The 20,611-nt window shown below is 40.2% G+C and overlaps 1 protein-coding gene across 5 annotated transcripts in view; it reads left to right on the top strand.

Annotated features, from left to right (window-relative positions):
• BICC1 (BicC family RNA binding protein 1) overlaps positions 1–20,611 on the top strand; it is a 352,248-nt gene that overhangs the window by 285,822 nt on the left and 45,815 nt on the right. For all 5 annotated transcript variants that reach the window (XM_070364951.1, XM_070364950.1, XM_005898905.3 and 2 more), the window contains exons 4-10: positions 8,470–8,549; positions 10,339–10,497; positions 12,002–12,055; positions 13,433–13,627; positions 14,097–14,348; positions 16,498–16,629; positions 19,058–19,244. In XM_070364951.1, the coding sequence (XP_070221052.1) occupies positions 8,470–8,549; positions 10,339–10,497; positions 12,002–12,055; positions 13,433–13,627; positions 14,097–14,348; positions 16,498–16,629; positions 19,058–19,244 (1,059 nt within the window). The remainder of the gene's footprint in view (positions 1–8,469; positions 8,550–10,338; positions 10,498–12,001; positions 12,056–13,432; positions 13,628–14,096; positions 14,349–16,497; positions 16,630–19,057; positions 19,245–20,611) is intronic.

Here is a 20,611-nt window from a genome sequence, read left to right as displayed (position 1 = left end):
ACGGACCTTTGTTGGCAAAGTAATGTCTCTGCTTTTTAATATGCTGTTTAGGTTGGTCATAACTTTTCTTCCAAGGAGTAAGTGCCTTTTTATTTCATGGCTGCAGTCACCATCTTCAGTGATTTTGGAGCCCAAAAAAGTAAAGTTTGCCACTGTTTCCATTGTTTCTCCATCTATTTGCCATTAAGTGATGGGACCAGATGCCATGATCTTTGTTTTCTGAATGTTGAGCTTTAAGCCAACTTTTTCACTCTCCTCTTTCACTTTCATCAAGAGGCTCTTTAGTTCTTCTTCACTTTCTGCCATAAGGGTGGTGTCATCTGCATATCCAGAGAGGGCAATGGCAACTCACTCCAGTACTCTTGCCTGGAAAATCCCATGAACAGAGGAGCCTGTTAGGCTGCAGTCCATGAAGTTGCTAAGAAACGGACATGACCGAGCGACTTCGCTTTCACTTTTTACTTTCATGCATTGGAGAAGGAAATGGCAACCCACTCCAGTGTTCTTGCCTAGAGAATCCCAGGGATGGGGGAGCCTGGTGGGCTGCCATCCATGGGGTCGCACAGAGTTGGACATGACTGAGGTGACTTAGCAGCAGCAGCAGCATCTGCATATCTTGAGGTTATTGATATTTCTCCTGGCAATCTTACTCCAGCTTGTGTTTCATCCAGCCCAGCATTTCTCATGATGTACTCTAAATATAAGTTAAATAAGCAGAGTGACAATATACAGCCTTGATGTAATCTTTTCCTATTTGGACTGGTCTGTTGTTCCATATCTAGTTCTAACTGTGGCTTCCTGATGTGCAGACACATTTTGCAAGAGGCAGGTCAGGTGGTCTGGTATTCCCATCTCTTTCAGAATTTTCCACAGTTTATTGTGATCCACACAGTCAAAGGCATTGGCATAGTCAATAAAGCAGAAGTAGATGTTTTCCTGGAACTCTCTTGCTTTTTTGATGATCCAGCGGATGTTGGGAATTTGATCTCTGGTTCTTCTGCCTTTTCTAAAACTAGCTTGAACATCTGGAAGTTCACCGTTCATGTATTTTTGAAGCCTGGCTTGGAGAATTTTGAGCATTACTTTGCCAGCATGTGAGATGAGTACAATTGTGTGGTAGTTTGAACATTCTTTGGCATTGCCTTTCTTTGGGATTGGAATGAAAACTGACCTTTTCCAGTCCTGTGGCCACTGCTGAGTTTTCCAAATTTGCTGGCATATTGAGTGTAGCACTTTCACGGCATCATCTTTTAGGATTTGAAATAGCTCAACTGGAATTCCATCACCTCCACTAGCTTTGTCAGTAGCAATGCTTCCTAAGGCCCATTTGACTTCACATTCCAGGATGTCTGGCTCTAGGTGAGTGATCACATCATCATGATTATCTGGGTGGTGAAGATCTTTTTTATACAGTTCTTCTTTGTATTTTTGCCACCTCTTCTTAATATCTTCTGCTTCTGTTATGTCCATACCATTTCTGTCCTTTATTGTGCTCATCTTTACATGAAATGTTCCCTTGGTATCTCTAATTTTCTTGAAGAGGTCTCTAGTCTTTACCATTCTGTTGTTTTCCTCTATTCTTTGCATTGATCCCTGAGGAAGGCTTTCTTATCTCTCCTTGCTATTCTTTGGAACTCTGCATTCAGATGGGTATATCTTTCCCATCTAAATATGGCTTGTCTTCTTTTCACAGCTATTTGTAAGGCCTCCTCAGACAGCCATTTTGCTTTTTTGCATCTCTTTTTCTTGGGGATGGTCTTGATCCCTATCTCCTGTACAGTGTCACGAATCTCCATCCATAGTTCATCAGGCACTCTATCTATCAGATCTAGTCCATTAAATCTATTTCTCACACCTACTGTATGATCATTAGGGATTTGAATTAGGTCATAGCTGAATGGTCTAGTGTTTCCCTAATTTCTTCAATTTAAGTCTGAATTTGGCAATAAGGAGTTCATAATCTGAGCCACAGTCAGCTCCTGGTTTTGTTTTTGCTGACTATTGTATAGAGCTTCTCCATCTTTGGATGCAAAGAATATAATCAGTCTGATTTCCGTGTTGACCATCTGGTGATGTCCATGTGTAGAGCCTTCTCTTGTATTGTTTGAAGTGGGTGTTTGCTATGACCAGTGCATTCTCTTGGCAGAACTCCATTAGCCTTTGCCCTGCTTCGTTCTGTACTTCAAGGCCAAATTTGCCTGTTACTCCAGGTGTTTCTTGACTTAACTACTTTTGCATTCCAGTCTCCCATAATGAAAAGGACATCTTTTTTGGGTGTTAATTCTAGAAGGTCTTGTAGGTCTTCATAGAACAGTTCAACTTCAATTTCTTCAGCATTATTGGTTGGGGCATAGACTTGGATTACCATGATATTGCATGGTTTGCCTTGGAGAGGAACGGAGATCATTCTGTCATTTTTCAGACTGCATCCGTGTACTTCATATCAGATTCTTTTGTTGACTATGAGGACTACTCTTTTTCTTCTAAGGGATTTTTCCCCACAGGTATAGATATAATGGTCATCTGAGTTAAATTCACACATTCCAATCCGTTTTAGTTCATTGATTCCTAAAATGTAGATGTTCACTCTTGCCATCTCCTTTTTGACCACTTCCAATTTGCCTTGATTCATGGACCTGACATTCTAGGTTCCTATGCAATATTGCTCTTTACAGCATTGGACCTTGCTTCTATCACCAGTCCCATCCACAACTGGGTGTTGTTTTTGCTTTGGCTCCATCTCTTCATTCTTTCTGGAGCTGTTTCTCCACTGGTCTCCAGTAGCATATTGGGCACCTACCGACCTGGGGAGTTCATCTTTCAGTATCCTATCATTTTGCCTTTTCATACAGTTCATGAGGTTCTCAAGGCAGGAATACTGAAGCGGTTCGCCATTCCCTTCTCCAGTGGACCACATTCTGTCAGAACTTGATACTTAAACATTTTAGAAAGTTTTAACGAACATTGAGGTCTTTAATCTTCACCACATCCCTTCACAGGGCCTGGGTCAGAGGGAGGGATTAGAGAACAGGCTGAGGAGTGGAGCCTGAGCCCAGGGCAGCCAGCAGGAGGCAGTCTGGGGAGAGTGTGGGGCTGGAGTGTAGGCACTGATTCAGATTGAGGCCAGCTGCTGGGAGGTCTCCCTGGGAGGCTAGATCCATTCCTAGGCTCTGAAGCTCCCTGTGTACTCTTGCGGATTAGGATTGCTTCATCCTGGTCCTAAGGGTGGGGAGCTTTAGAAAATGGTTTCCTCCTCCATCCCATCCTTCCCTTTCTCTGTCTGCTTCTCCTTCAGTCACACCTTATGAATCATGAAACTCAGTGAAACTATGAGCCATGCCGTGTAGGGTCACCGAAGATGGACGGGTAACGGTGGAGAGTTCTGATGAAAGGTGGTCCACTGGAGAAGGGAGTGGCAAACCACTTCAGTATTCTTGCCTTGAGAACCCCATGAACATTTATGAAAAAGCAGAAACGTAGGACACTGAAAGATGAACTCCCCAGGTCAGTAGGTGCCCAGTATGCTACTAGAGATCAGTGGAGAAACAGCTCCAGAAAGAATGAAGAGACGGAGCCAAGGTGAAAACAACACCCAGTTGTGGATGTGACTGGTTATGGAAGTAAAGTCCGATGCTGTAAAGAACAATATTGCATAGGAACCTAGAATGTTAGGTCCATGAATCAAGGTAAATTAGAAGTGGTCAAACAGGAGATGTAAAGAGTGAACATTGACATTTTAGTAATCAGTGAACTTAAATGGACTGGAATGGGTGAATTTAATTCAGATGACCATTAAATCTACTACTGTGGGCAAGAATCCCTTAGAAGAGATGGAGTAGCCCTCATAGTCAACTGAAGAGTCCGAAATGCAGTACTTGGGTGCAGTCTCTAAAATGACAGAGTGAACTTTGTTTGTTTCCAAGGCAAACCATTCAGTATCACAGTAATCCAAGTCTATGCCAGAACCAGTAATGCTGAAGAAGCTGAAGGTGAACTGTTCTGTGAAGACCTACAAGACCTTCTAGAGCTAACGCACAAAAAAGATGTCCTTATTATCATATTGGACTGGAATGCAAAAGTAAAAAGTAAGAGATACCTGGAGCAACGGGCAAATTTGGCCTTGGAGTACAAAATGAAGGGCAAAAGCTTTTGCAGGGCAAAAGCTAACAGAGTTTTGATAAGAGAACACACTGGTCTTAGAAAACACCCTCTTCCAGTAACACAAGAGAAGACTCTACACATGGACATCATCAGATGGTCAACACCAAAATCAGATTGATTATATTCTTTGCAGCCAAAGATGGAGAAGCTCTTTACCATCAGCAGAAACAAGACCTGGAGCTGACTGTGGCTCGTATCATGAAATCCTTATTGACAAATTCAGACTTAAGTTGAAGAAAGTAGGGAAAACCACTAGCCCATTGAAGTATGACCTTAATCAATCCCTTATGATTATACAGTAGAAGAACAAATAGATTCAAGGGATTAGATCTGATAGAGTGACTGAAGAACTGTGGATTGAGGTTTGTGACACTGTACAGGAGGCACTGATCAAGACCATCCCCAAGAAAAAGAAATGCAAAAAGGCAAAATGGTTGTCTGAGGAGGCCTTACAAATAACTGAGAAAAGAAGAGAAGTGAAAGGCAAAGGAGAAAAGGAAGATATACCCATCTGAATGCACAGTTCCAAAGAATAGCAAGGAGTGATAAGAAAGCCTTCCTCAGCGATCAATGCAGAGAAATAGAAGAAAACAATAGAATGGGAAAGACTAGAGAGCTCTTGATGAAAATTAGAGATACCAAGGGAACATTTCATGCAAAGATGGTCACAGTAAAGGAAATGGTATGGACCTAACAGAAGCATGAGATATTACGAAGAGGTGGCAAGAATACCCAGAAGAACTATACTAAAAAGATCTAATGGTCCAGATAATCACGATGGTGTGATCACTCGCCTAGAGCCAGGCATCCTGAAATGTGAAGTCAAGTGGGCCTTAAGAATCATCACTAAAAAGAAAGCTAGTGGAGATGATAGAATTCCATTTGAGCTATTTCAAATCATAAAAGATGATGCTGTTAATGTGCCGCACTCAATATGTCAGCAAATTTGGAAAACTCAGCAGTGGCCACAGGACTGGAAAAGGTCAGTTTTCATTCCAATCCCAAAGAAAGGCAATGCCAAAGAATGCTCAAACTACCACACAATTGCACTCGTCTCACATGCTAGCAAAGTAATGCTGAAAATTTTCCAAGTCAGGCTTCAGTAGTATGTGAACCATGAACTTCCATATGTTCAAGGTGGAATTAGAAACGCCAGCGGAACAAGAGATCAAATTGCCAACGTCTGTTGGATCATAGAAAAGCAAGAGAATTCCATAAAAACATCTATTTTTGCTTTATTGATATTGCCAAAGCCTTTGACTGCATAGATCACAGCAAAACTGTGGAAAATTGCCATCTTAAAGAGACGGGAATACCAGACCATCATACCTGCCTCTGGAGAAGTTTATATGCAGGTCAAGAAGTAACAGTTGGAACTAGACAGGGAAGAACAGAGTGGTTCCAGACCAGGAAAGAAGTACTTCAAGGCTGTATACTGTCACCCTGCTTATTTAACTTATATGTAGAGTACATCATGAGAAATGCTGGGCTGGATGAAACACAATCTGGAATCAAGATTGCCAGGAGAAATATCAGTAACCTCAGATATGCAGATGATACCACCCCTATGGCAGAAAGTGAAGAGGAACTGAAGAGCCTCCTGATGAAAGAGAAAGAGGAGAGTTGAAAAAGCTGGCTTAAAACTCAACATTCTAAAAACTAAGATCATGTCATCTGGTCCTATCACTTCATGGCAAATAGATGGGAAAACAATGGAAATAGTGACAAACTTTATTTTCTTGGACTCCAAAATCACTGCAGATGCTGACTGCAGTCATGGAATTAAAACTTGATTGCTCTTTGTAAGGAAAGCTATGACCAACCTAGATAGCATATTAAAAAGGAGAGACAGTACTTTGCCGACAAAGGTCCATCTAGTCAAAGCTATGGTTTTTTCCAGTAGTCATGTATGGATGTGAGAGTTGAACTATAAAGAAAGCTGAGTGCCGAAGAATTGATGCTTTTGAACTGTGGTGTTGGAGAAGACTCTTGAGAGTCCCTTGGACTGCAAGGAGATCCAAGCAGTCTATCCTAAAGGAAATCAGTCCTGGATATTCATTGGAAGGATTGCTGCTGAAGCTGAAACTCCAATATTTTGGCCACCTGATGTGAAGAAATGACTCATTCAAAAAGATCCTGATGCTGGGAAAGATTGAAGGCAGGAGGAGAAGGGGTCGAAAGAGAATGACATGATTGGTTGTTGTCACCGTTTTGATGGACCTGAGTTTGAGCAAGCTTCAGGAGTTGGTGACGGACAGGGAAGCCTGGCATAATGCAGTCCATGGGGTCACAAAGAGTTGGACTTGCCTGAGTGACTGAACTGAACTGGGCTGATGAATCATGGCCTTGATGACTGTGAGGTGGAGATGGGCGGGTTAAATCACAATATGAGGAAATACGTGTAGTTTGGTAAAATCTACAGTGAGTCATTTTGCTTATCCTAGTTTATCTTGGTTTAGAAGAACTCACTTCATGGCAAATAGATGGGGGAAAAATGGAAGCGGTGGCAGACTTCATTTTCTTGGGCCCCAAAATCACTGTGGGTGGGGACTGCAGCCATGTTCAAAGACACTTGCTCCTTTGAAGAAAAGCTATGACAAACCTACACAGCATATTAATAAAGAGTCATCACTCTGGCAACAAAGGTCCATCTAATCAAAACTATGGTATTTCCAGTAGTCATTACAAATGTGAGAGTTGGACCATAAAGAAGGCGGAGTGAGACTTTTTAATATGCTTTTTAATATGCTGTGTAGGTTTGTCGTAGCTTCTCCTCCAAGGACCAAGTGTCTTTGAATATCATCACACCATCTGCAGTGATTTTGGAGACCAAGAAAATAAAATCTGTCACTGTTTTCATTTTTTCTCCATCTATTTGCCATAAAGTGATGGGATCAGATACCATGATCTTAGTTTTCTGAATGTTGAGGAAAGCCAGCCTTTTCACTCTTTTCTTTCACTTTCATCAAAGGCTGTTTGCTGCTGCTGCTGCTGCTGCTAAGTCGCTTCAGTCGTGTCCGACTCTGTGCGACCCCATAGACGGCAGCCCACCAGGCTCCCCCGTCCCTGGGATTCTCCAGGCAAGAATTCTGGAGTGGGTTGCCATTTCCTGCCCCCAGTGCATGAAAGTGAAAAGTGAAAGTGAAGTCTCTCAGTCGTGTCCAACTTGTAGCGACCCCATGGACTGCAGCCCACCAGGCTCCTCCGTCCTTGGGATTTTCCAGGCAAGAGTACTGGAGTGGGGTGCCATTGCCTTCTCCGAAGAGGCTCTTTAGATCTAATAGATCATTTATTTATTTGACTGATTTTTACCTCCCTGCACAAATCTGTAAGGTCCATGTGGACAGACAGCATTCTTTTTTTGGTCATGGCATGTGGCATGTAAGTTCTTAGTTCCACCACTAGGGATCGAACCCCTCCATTGAAAGTGTGAGGCTGCTGGAGAAGCATAGAAGAGGTTCAGAAAATCTTTACTGAATGAATGAGTGGTTTCCTGCAGACATAGCATGTACTTAGTCACTTTCTTAGTACTAATTCTGAATAAATATTAAATATTCCTGAATGAAGATTTTTTTTTCCTGTCAACTTTGGCCAATAAGAATATCTCTTAAATGATCACATAGTTTAAAGTATGGATTCAGAGTTGGAAGACACTGGATTATAATAAACATCCCCTGAATGGTTTTCTGGGGCAAGTTGCTAAACTGCTCTGTGCCTTCGTTTCCTCTGCAGACAATCACAAAACTGTGGTTTACAGCACTTATTATTGTCTGTTTCATTTTAACTATGTACTGTGAAGTGGTACTGCATTGTGGGGTTCTTTTTTAGTTGAAAAATGCTTTATTTTTAGAGACGTCACCATTGGAATTTAAAATAGGCAGGATATTCACTAAAGAAATTGCTTTACAATACAGGTAGTTTAAAAAAGAAAGAAGCAAACCATGGTGTAGATTGAATGATTCAGTGCCTTTTAAGCCTTTAGAACAGGGGCTGGAATGTACCAAGAGATGAAGTAATAAATTGAATACATAGACGCCTCACTTGTTTAAAAAATAATTATATGCTATACTTATTTTGCAATTAAATTTAAAGTTACATAGGTTAGCCAGTGCTCAGAAGGAAAAAAAGCATAGATAAATGCACAGTTTGAGTATTTTACATATTTCTGTTTTTATTACAGTGATAACACATCTAGAATGAATCAAATATTAAATGTATTATGGAATCATTTTTTCTTATATTGTAACATAAGTTTTAAAACAGAGCTTAGGGGTTTCATATGAGCTCTTTGTTCTTGATTTCTTACAGATCCCCACATTAAGGTTTCTGGAAAGAAAGAAGATGTTAAGGAAGCCAAGGAAATGATCATGTCTGTCTTAGACACAAAAGTAAGTGAATGTTAAAGACACTCAGATGTCAGAATCTTGTCTCTGCAAGGGGCTACTTCATGCTGTTATGAAAGAACTATTTGGAGAAGAAAAACCAGGAGAAAGTAATGGTGGGTTTTAAAATAAGCTCTTGATTCTACAATGGATGTAAAGGTCTGTTTCAAATTTGCATAGGTTCTCTCATGTTGGGTAATTAAATAATACTCTCTCTCTCAATGTATATACTTAAGTACATAACATGTATATGTGTGTATGTCTTTCTGTATAAGTGCGTATGTGTGTATATGCCATCGTCAGAAATAGACACTGACCTTGATTAATATAGAGCAAGTAGTAATGACTGCAAGAATTTAGCATATTTGCTTTTATGATGTCAGTGGAAAACCAAAATTATGTTCTGTATAGCTGTGTGTGTGTGATGGCATGCAGTCTGCCAGTGTGTCTAGTATGTTCTCTCTCTACAAGTACGTGTAGGGAGAGACAATAGAGAAATGAAAATATTTAAAAATGTATACTTGTTTTTGAGAATTTATTTTAATAAACACTTCTAAATCACTTACTCTATGCCAGGCACTTAGCTACATCATTTACAAATATTAATTTGTTTAATCCTCATAACAAGCTCAGGAAAGAGATATTAGGGAATTTACATAGGATATCATAGCTGATAAGTGGGGAGGGGGGTTCAAATCCAGTCTGTCTGGTTCTTAGGTTCTGCCACCTAATATTTCATTGAAATTATTTTTAATCTCTTCTCTTAATCCCTATTGTTTGTTCCTTTTTGTTGCTGTTGTACTTTTTTAAGAAAATAATTATTCATCCTATAATTATTAAAAATTTTGCAATATCCAAAAAAGATTATCTTTTTTTCTTTTTTTTAGTGGTTAACTAAGTTTAAAAACCAAAGTATTTAGTGGATCTAAGTTTAAAATTTAAGAATTCAGAAAGTGTATAACTACTGATCTTTTTAAAATCTTGCTGTATTTTGACTTTTTAATTTTACTTTGTAAGGACTGAAGAATTTCAATATCAATATTATAAATGAGAAAACGTTTCATGTTAGTCTTTATAATTTTACAACACTGCATTTCCCCAAATTAAATACATGAGTTCCAGGTGCCTATAATTGTTCATTGTGCCTTAAAATTTTACATTTGCCTTTAATATAGTCAATCTTACACTCTGTGCTGGTTTCCTTAAGCCATTTTACTCGTGGAGATATATATTTTGTGATTTCTTCCTCACTCTTCTTCCTCCCTGCAAGAATAATTTACCTACTTTGTAAAGTTTGCCATACAGTGATAGAGAAGTTATGAAAATGTTTGTAAATCCTTTTTTATTCAGTTTTGAGCTTTATTTTTGTTTCTAGTTTTCTATCATTGTTCAGTGTTTCTACTAAGATACATTTATTCACTCTTGCAATTTTTTTACCTGTTTTTCAGTTACTTGAATTCATTTTCATGAATAATATCTATTAAAGAAAAAAATAATTTATTTGTAATTGTAACTAATTTGACTTGAATACTACTGTCCAAAAAAATTATCTTGGTAAAGAGTATATCTTCCTATTTCTTTGGACAGATTTGTCTTTAAATGAAACATTTTTTATGAGCCAAGGATACATATGTAAAATTGAAAAATTTATAGATCAAGATGATCTTAAGAAATCTCTAAGAACTTCCACGGGGTCACTTTTTGTTAATCCTGTTCCCTTGGGGTAAACGTGTCTTTTTATGAGTTGTTCGTTCCTTTTTCGTACATCAAGAAATAATACGTTATTTCCACGTAGAGCAATCGGGTCACCTTGAAGATGGATGTCTCACACACAGAACATTCTCATGTAATCGGCAAAGGGGGCAACAATATTAAAAAGGTGATGGAAGAAACAGGATGCCACATCCACTTCCCAGACTCCAACAGGAATAATCAAGCAGAAAAAAGCAACCAGGTGCTGGGACTTTTCACGTGAAATTTTATGGGACAGATTAAAGCTTGGATTTCCTGTATGCGCATCTTTTGGGGGAGATGAGAACAAAAGAGTTCTTGTGAAGATGGCAGGTAGTATGAATTGTATGTCCCCCTCAAAGGAGACTGAAAGTGCTCAGCATTTTTAAAGAGATGCATTGTAGATGGGCCTTAAATTCTTGATCTCTAAATGGTTGGTAGAAGAGAGGGAAGGTTGTCATGGCAACATTAAATGAAGTCCTTGCAGAAAGGCTCAGAAGGCATGTGAGTTAGGAAAGGATCTGAAAGCTCGCCTAGTCCGGGCACCTGTTGATAGCTGGGATTCTGTCTGCAGCATCACGCGAGTGCTCCTCCAGGTACCCCGGGTCACCTGAGTGGTGATGTGCAAGTGTCCGACTTTCTCACGTTGGCTGAATTATGTCTCTCTTTTATGCCCCCCTCCTTTTTTTTTTTCTAGTTCTTGGGTTTGGAAACAAATGGAGCTCATGCGTCTACATCAAAATGCTGTCAGTACTTGAAGAACAGATAGTGTTCTCTGTATTATTTGAAAGTTTTCTCTCCTCTAATCACGATATTAGAACCTGGGTGGCTCAGGGGTAGAGAACACACTTGCCAGGGCAGGAGACCCAGTCCATCTGATTCCTGGGTTAGGAAGATCCCCTGGAGGAGGAAATGGCAACCCAGTCCAGTATTCTTGTCTAGGAAACCCCATGAACAGAGGAGCCTGGTGGGCTACAGTCCATGAGATCGCAAAGAGTTAGACACAATTTAGCAACTAAACAACAGAGAAACTATGTTGGCCACAAAGATGACTGAGACACAGTCTTTTCTCTGTGGGGACTGATGGTGACGGTGGCGTATATACATGAGGAACTAGACAGAAAGCCATGGTGAAAAGCAAGAGCAGCCGTTAGCTGACAACATGGCGTGGGCATGACCCATGCGAGCACTGTCCTGGAGCCCCACCCTCTCGCCCTGATGCCATGAGCAGTTCCTCAGTTGCTGGATCATAGGAAAGCCTAGAAGATCCTGAGAAGGGGCTGGTGGAGCAACAGTGCTTTTTCCCAGCCAGCATGGAAGTAGTCCGTTACTTTGTGAACATACGGTGGCGGTATCACTGCACATTGATGCCCATCTCGTGTGCAAAGGGTTTAAACAAAAGGGGGAAAATGCAGTGAACACAAGAAAATGGGAAGAGGTTGGGAGGCCCCCTGTGGGCCGGGAGGTTTTAGGTAAGTCCAGGAGGTAGGAGTTGACCATGTTGGTCAACTGACACGGATCACCAGCGCTTGTTAAAATGCAGATTCTGATTAAGTAGGTCTGGGTTGGTGCCTGAGATCCTTCATTATTAACAAACTCCGAGATAAAGACGATGCTTGTACGATGCTGTTTTATCCTGGATGACGCTTTGGGTAGTGAGGGAGTAGACAGCTGAGAAAGTGGATGTGGATTCAAGAACAATAAATCTGTGTTTTTTACTTTTGCAGGTGTCTATAGCAGGACAACCAGCAGGAGTAGAATCTGCCCGAGTTAGAATTCGGGTAAGTATTGATTCCTTTTCATACTATAAAGCAGTGTCAGCGATGTTGGCGTTATAGGCAATAAAAATATTGTAATTTGTCAATGTATAACCAGATCATATGTTCAACATGTAGGAAAGAGTGACAAAAGTTGTTTTAATGTCTCAAAGATGCTTCTTAGAGATGGTCTAAATTTTACCTGGCTCTGTTGCTCTGATGGTTTTGAAATGATCAAAAAGAGGCCTGAGGAAAAATGCCACAGGCAATTCAAGTTATAAACTCAGGTTTTGCAGAGGTCTCCTTCCATTTAAAAACTTCAGATAGCCTACCCAAGCATATGGCTGTAATAAAAGCATTATTTTTTTAAAAAAATCTTAAATTATTGAAGGATGATTGCTTTACAATGTTGTTAGTCTACCGTACAATGAAGTATATCATCTATATGCTGCTGCTGCTAAGTCGCTTCAGTCGTGTCCGACTTTGCGACCCTGTAGATGGCAGCCCACCAGGCTCCCCCGTCCCTGGGATTCTCCAGGCAAGAACACTGGAGTGGGTTGCCATTTCCTTCTCCAATGCACAAAAGTGAAAAGTGAAAATGAAGGTGCTCAGTCGTGTCCGACCTTCAGCAACCCCATGGACTGCAGCCTACCAGGCTCCTCTGTCCATGGATTTTTCAGGCAAGAGTACTGGAATGGGGTGCCATTGCCTTCTCCAATCATCTATGTGTGTGTGTGTGTGTGTGTGTGTGTGTGTGTAGGGCCAGTGGCTTCTATATTTTAAAAGAATATATAAAGGCAAATTTAATTTAGAGATTTTTGTTTACTGTCTATAAAAACTACACTCCCATGTAGGGACCGGGAGACTTCCAGCCATTTTGCGTTTTGAGTTACAGCGGAATTTTGATGAAAACGTAAGCTGCACTAATTTTGTGTTGCAGGATGAGGGAGTTGAGGAGTACTGGGAAAATGAACACATTTTCAATAGGTTTCCCATATTTTTCTGCATTTGCTTCTTTTTGTCCCCATTCTCTACAAGGATGGTGTTTAAAAAATTAATGCACATTTAATTTTCATCTTGAGAAAAAACCCCATCTTGAGAATGAATGAATCACACATATCTCTAAATGAATGGGCTTCGCTAGTGGCTCAGAAGGTAAAGAATCTGCCTGCAATGCACAAGACCCGGGTTTTATCCCTGGGTCAAGAAGATTCCCTGGAGGAGGGCTTGGCTACCCACTCCAGTATTCTTGCCTGGAGAATTCCATGGACAGAAGAGCCTGGCAGGCTGCAGTCCTTGGGGTTGCAAAGAGTCAGACGTGACTGAGAGACTAACATTTTCACTTTCAGTAACTATGCAGTGACCTAACTGTCTGCTCTGGGTTCTATGATTTCGTTTTAGGAGCTGCTTCCTTTGGTGCTGATGTTTGAACTGCCAATTGCTGGAATTCTTCAACCAGTGCCTGATCCTAATTCCCCCTCTATCCAGCACATATCACAAATGTACAACATTTCAGTGTCATTTAAGCAGCGGTCCCGAATGTATGGTGCTACGGTGATAGTACGGGGGTCTCAGAATAACACCAGCGCTGTGAAGGTGAGTGGTGTAGGTCATTCCAAACACTGTAGGTACAGAGATTGTATGAGTTTTATTTTTAAAGGATTTTAAGACAAATGTGTTTTCTGGAATTTTTTCTCTCATATTGCATTCTGGTTCCCATTTTTATTTATTTATTTAAAAAATATTTGTTTATTTATTTGGCTGTGTTGGGTCATAGTTGTAGCATATGGGATCCTTCACTGTGCCTGTGGGCTTCTCTGGTTGCTAGCACGTGGGCTTAGTTGCCCCTCGACACGTGGACTCTTAGTTCCCTGACCAGGGATTGAACCTGCATGCCCTGCATTGGAAGGCAGATTCTTAACCACTGGGCCACCAGGAAGGCCCCACATTCTGGCTTTTAGGACATGTTGAATTTTTCCATAGCTGTCAGAAGCGCAGTAGAACCTCTCCCTTCAGTGTGGACGGCTATCACGTGCGACTGCTTCTCTCCCACCTTTTCTCCTAGGAAGGGACGGCCATGCTGTTGGAGCATCTCGCCGGGAGCTTGGCGTCCGCTATCCCCGTGAGCACGCAACTGGATATCGCAGCTCAGCATCATCTCTTTATGATGGGTCGAAATGGAAGCAACATCAAACATATCATGCAGAGAACGGGTGCTCAGATCCACTTTCCCGATCCCAGTAATCCACAAAAGAAATCCACCGTCTACCTCCAGGGCACCATTGAGTCTGTCTGTCTTGCAAGGCAGTATCTCATGGTAGGTTTACTGAAATTAATGGTACAGGTTTTTTTAACCTCTGTGGGTACAGTGTATGTTGCTGCACATGCTGTAGCAATGTGGTATTTATGGAAGCACTTTGGAATTCTGGTTTAATAAGGAAGTTTCTTGGTAAAAGAATAAGGTACATGGTGCCTCCCAGATTTAATTTCATTTTGTGGGTAATTCTCTTGCAGTATTTGTTTTTATAAATTTAAACAACTGAAGAGGTTACGTGGAAATAATCGGCTGTATTTTGTGGAAGGTGGTTATTGTTATTTGACATTTAGCATTAGTTTGTGTTTGACAAAAAAAAAACACCACTGTTTAAACAGAGCAACTAAAAATTAATAAATTAAAAATTTTACCCTACCCTCAAAGATAATAAATTTTGGTAGCATGAAACATTTGAACATTTCATAAATCTTTCGTACCCTTTTAAAAATGCTATAGTATGTGAGCCGTGAATTTGAGTGTCATGAATTGAAAGAAAATAAGTTACATAATTTACTGCTTTCAGTTTATACTATTCAACCTATCCTTCCTATATTCATTAAAAACCCAGTGTGTATGTTGATACATATTAACAAAATGGACTGACATACCATGTATTCTTATTAAAAAATACCATTATATTCTCCATTCTGGCTAGACCTTTAGTGACATTTGAATCCATAAGCTTCAGACATGACCTTTACTGTTATTAACTTGCAGAATCTGTTTTTGAGAAACCTTCAGAAAATCCAGATGTGTATTGTTGATTCCATTCCTCTGACAGATGAAAACTTGTTATAATCACTAAGAATTATGATATATTATTTTACGAAATTAATTTCATTGTGAATGATTTTTTTTTTAGCTAAGCTTACTTAGGCTACTTTTAGTATACTGCTAGTTAGACAGCATATTTGTATCCAAAGATTATTATGATTACTCTTCATACTTTCTTTTTTCACACTTTTCAAGTTCTTTAGATACTGAGTTCAGTGAAATTTTCAAGCGATCAGCACTGTTATGAATTCATATTCATACTGTGCTCATACCTGACAAAAATACAGGTATCCAATGAGACATATTATTATTACAGCACCATACTGAAAGATTGAGAGAGAAATTAAAAGGCTTTAACTTGAATTTTAAGTAGTATCACCATTTTTTATAGCAACATCCTTATAAACATCTCTTATCCAGAAGAGAAATGGAACATGGTGATTTCTTTTTAATTCTGTTATGTTTGACAGTAACTTCTTCCAATACTTATGTACAAATCCATCAATCTGTACATCACAAAAAATGTGGGATGTAGTTCCTATACTCAGTAGATGAGGAGCCAGGAAGAAAGAATCAGAGAAAAAGTACAAGTGCTAAACGCTGCTATGCTGAAGACACAGTGAGACAGTTACAGGAAAGGCTGATAGTAGCAGTTTCCTCCAGGAAGGAGGTAAGGTTTGAGCTGCATCAAAGGAGAAGTAGGACTTGGGTTGGCAAAGAAGCCTTGTGATGAGTTAAGATACCGAGGAACAGAATCTGTTGCAAAGACTGTCCATATGTTGGTGTAGTTTGGAGAAGGGGCAGACATACCCAGAGAGACCTGTGACAGCACAAGCAAAGCTGGGTGGAAATGTGGAGATTTTAAAATGCTGATATATGTTTAGATTTCATTCAGGAGACAGTGAAAAGCCTCCACTGTAAGTCTTTGAGCTGGACCACAAGATTACTGCCCTTCATGTAGTTGAGATTATAGTTTCTGGCACCACCAACAAAGCTGAAGTCAGAAAATGGAAGAATTTTTCCAAGGTGGAGAGTAGGGAAAAAAAAATTCATGACCAGAAAGAGAAACACAAGACACTTATTTCCATCATCCAGAAGATAGTTTCTACCCCTCAATATTATTTCCACGCCAGCCTTCTAAGCTATGTGAAGGTATATAATTTAGCTTTGACACTTTGGTTTATTCTTTTTTAATTAAACTTTTTATTTTGTATTGGAATAGAGCTGATTAACAGCCTGATAGTTTCTAGTGGACAGCAAAGGGACTCTTATTCTTTAAATCTATAAAATGTTGTGCTATCTGTAGGCATGCTCAATTATTGGATGTATAAACAAACAGTGTTTTACCGCCCACACTTTCCACTGTGGCATTTTCTAGGGTTGTCTCCCCCTTGTGCTGATGTTTGATATGAAGGAAGAAATTGAAGTCGATCCACAGTTCATTGCTCAGCTGATGGAACAGCTCGATGTCTTCATCAGTATTAAACCAAAGCCAAAACAGCCAAGCAAGGTGGGTTCAGAGTCTGGGCCCAAAGAGAACCAAGTATCATATCACATTCAATATAGTGTGATTTTCATATAAATGAATATCTGCATATACATGGCACTTGATTTCTATATAATAGACACTGTTACATATTATATTTTACTTTATATAAAGGCAAATTTGTAACAGCATTCGTTATTGATCATTTTCTTTATATATGTGTTGGTTTTTGGAGTCTATTTGTGACCAGTATTTTAATTACATATATGGGAAGGAAACTTTTTTTTTCTTAATTTGCAATCTGGTAACTTTAAGCTTTACTAAGTTGCCACAGAGTTGGTAAGGCTAAATGTTGTGTTATGTCCACATGTGTATACAGATCCAAAGCAGTTTTAAAAATGCTTGGTTTATTTACTACTTGTGAGCCACTGTGCTGGCCTGGAGGTTTGAAGAATAGGTGCCCGCCCATTCGCTTTCTGTTCCTAGTTCAGCTTTCTTGGAGCTTCTCTTTTAAGATGTTGCAGAATTTCAGTAATTACATGTGCTGTCAAAAATTTAATGGGATAAGTCTGATGATATTAAGTGCTGGTAGGGATATGAGGAAAGAGAAATGTTCCTGCGTTAAACTGGGTAAGTTGGCCCAAGCACTTTAAAAGTAGTTTGTGATCATCTGATCACAAAAACACTGATATTCTACCACCAGTGATTCTGTTTCTAGTCATACGTGCTGAGGAAACCTTTGTATCAGAAGTTAATCGACAAGAGTGGTGTTGAATAAAGAAAAGCAAGTTGAAGAAGGAAGTCAGAAAGAGGAAAACAAATATCACATACTAATGCATACATATGGAATCTAGAGAGATGGTGCTGATGAACGTGTTTGCAGAGCAGCAGTGGAGATGCAGACACAGAGAACAGGCTTACGCGCATGGCCCGAGGGGAGGGAGGAGAGCGCGGGGCGTGTGGGGCGAGTAACATGGAAACATACACTACCATATGGAAAATAGACAGTGGGAATTTGCCGTATGACTCAGGGAACTCACACCAGCGCTCTGCGATGACCTAGAGGGTGGAATGGGGAGGGAGGTGGGGAGGGATGCGCAGGAGGGAGGGGACATGGGTATGCCTATGGCTGATTCATGTTGGTGTTTGGCAGAAACCAACCCAATACTGTAAAGCAATTATCCTTCAGTTAAAAATAAATTTTTAAAAATGTGAAAAAAAAACAAGTTACACAACAATGTATACTAAATGATAACATATATTTTTATTATAGTAGATAAAACACCAAACAGTCGTGCCTTTAAAATTTCTAAACTATGAATTTTATCAAATATGCATATGGCACATATATAAAAATATGTATTGTTATATATGTGTGTGTATGCAAATAATGTGGTAGTCAGTGTCCAACATGAGAAAAAAAATCATGCCTTCCTCAAAGAAAACTTTAAAGGAAAAGAAGGATTGACTCTAAATGAGCTTGCTATATTGAGTCTAAAATTAGAGAATAGGACATTAACTTTATGTATTGTGAAGCTTCGTATTTGAGTTGACTAGAGTCACTGTAAGTAGTACTAGGATGAAAAGATGCAAACAGAAGAGACTTTGCATGTGAAGATGGACAGCCCCAGGAAGAGTTCTGGAGTTCAGCAAGAAGTGAGCAGAGGTCAGGGAAAAATGGTAGATGAGAGCTCTGAAACCTCGCCGCATCCCAGAGCTTTTTAATCATGCCTCCCTGGCCTCCAGGCTGACCACTGCTTTAACTGCTTTGTCAGCCACACATTTTCTTTCTTTTCCATTGGAGGCTTTCCCTCATGGGTTCAGATTTCCAATTCTCTGGATGAGTCCATTGAGGAAAAAAAGATTTATTGTTTGGGAATTTATTTCGCCATAAGCTTTGCCATAGATACGTCATCAGCGAGGAAGAGTGGTACCTCCAGGTCCGTTAACTGGTAGACTGTAAATGTCAAATGTAAATGATCATTACCGTGCAGTCTATCTGTGGTGACAAATTTGATTTTTAAAAGCTGAGATAAATGGGGGGAGCCTTAATGTAGAGACAAGAGGATGTAAGCGAGAATGGGCTATAGGACAGCCGGGCCTAGGCTCCTCTAGCACCCCCTGCATCTGCCCTGTGACTTTGGGTCTTCCCTGAACACGAATAATAATTTCACCCGTAAGGTTCTGCAGGAATTAGAGTATTTGTGCAGCTTCCATCACAGTGCCTGGGATGGAGGACACACCGAGTAAGTGGTAATTAACCTTTTATGCTTTTACTGAAAGGAGTAAACTTGGGAAATAAGTGGTTAGAATTTGCAGTTGACTTTAAGGCAGCATTAATCCATACCCTGAGTGGAATTCTTATTATCATACTTGTTTTCTCACCCCTTCCCCAATTCATTGTAGACTACTTGCATGTCACTTTTTTCTTTCTCATTATGTGTTTTCATAGTCTGTGATTGTGAAAAGTGTTGAGCGAAATGCCTTAAATATGTATGAAGCAAGGAAATGTCTCCTCGGACTTGAAAGCAGTGGGGTTTCCATAGCAACCAGCCCGTCCCCAGCGTCGTGCCCCGCCGGCCTGGCATGTCCCAGCCTGGATATCTTAGCTTCTGCAGGCCTTGGACTCACTGGACTAGGTATAAAATTTATTATTACAGCCCTTCTCCGTCACCAGAGGATTGCTTATCCGGTTCCCTTTCTTTCTACTGTCTGGGGCTACATTTTAGAGGCTCCTTTTTCCTTCTTTAGGTCCTATGATCAGGTGAAAAGCAACACAACTCGGATCAATCTGTTTTGTTTTTTTTTGGTTAGACTCTCTGGATTTCTGTTACCCAGATTCTTTTTATTTCTGCATAAATAATCAAGGTCTGGCTGTTTTATTTTCGGTAGCTGTGTTTGTTCTTCTAAATTAAGAATGCCATGGAGAGTGAAGTGAGCAGGCTGACTATAATTTATGTGTTTGTTCTTTCTTGCATTTGCAATATTGCCATCAGTCCCTAGAGATAAAGATTATCCAGTTTGCTTTACAAAAAGTAATTGCACATCTGCATGTGGGGTGGGCAGAGGGGGAGGCGAAGGCAAGCGGAACTGCACTCCCAGTGGTGACTTTTGCCTCGTCCAGACACAAAGGAAACCTGCAGCCACCACGGGAAGCGAATGGACCTGCATTTGTATCTGAGATAAAGAAGAGAAAGGTGAAAGAAAACATCACCTTGGTGCTTTAGTTTTTTAAGAAAGCAGGGTGAGCCTAAGTCATGGTGTGATACGAACTGTCTCATGTACAGATTCCCGTTTTGTTGGATAAAGTTCATTGCTGTATTACAGTTATTCTAGGTTCACTACTTTTTTGTACATTTTAAGTAGCTTGTGTATAAAAAGTTAATGCACTGACCCTCACAAATCATTCTGCCTCAGTGTTGATTTGAAACAAAAAATACTCTTGTGCGTGCATACTCAGTCACTCCCATCATGTCCAGCTCTTTGCGACCCCAGGGACTGTAGCCTACCAGGCTCCACCATCCATGGGATTATCCCGGCAAGAATACTGAAGTGGGTTGCCATTTCCTCTTCCAAGGGTTCTTCCGACCCAGGGATCGAACCCACATCTTCTGCGTCTCCTGAATTGGCAGGTGGATTCTTTATCCATGAGCCACCTGGGAAGCCCTAACAAAAATCTCTCAGCAGTCTTTAAATTTTGTAGTAGCTATTCTAGCTTTTTAAAGATGTAATGTGGTTATAATATGATGAAGTTTCCAAGTAGCCCAGACACCATTAGAAGTAAAGACAAAATTTCCCCCTTGGCCTGTAATCTCCTAAAGCTGTCCCTTCCACTGGAGATGCTGAACAGAGTTGTAAGAATACAGCACTGCTTGTAAGTCAGGAAATGCCAGTCAGGCACTTTGGCAGGAACTGAGATCTTCTTTCAAACGTGGTATGAAAGCTTTTTCAGGGAGGCCAGCCTCTCTGCAGATGAACCAAAGAAAGCTGTCCTGTTGCAGGAAAA

This window comes from Bos mutus, chromosome 28, assembly GCF_027580195.1.
Source record: "Bos mutus isolate GX-2022 chromosome 28, NWIPB_WYAK_1.1, whole genome shotgun sequence".
In the NCBI taxonomy this organism is placed as follows: domain Eukaryota; kingdom Metazoa; phylum Chordata; class Mammalia; order Artiodactyla; family Bovidae; genus Bos; species Bos mutus.
This window is presented reverse-complemented; position numbering and strand designations above follow the sequence as displayed.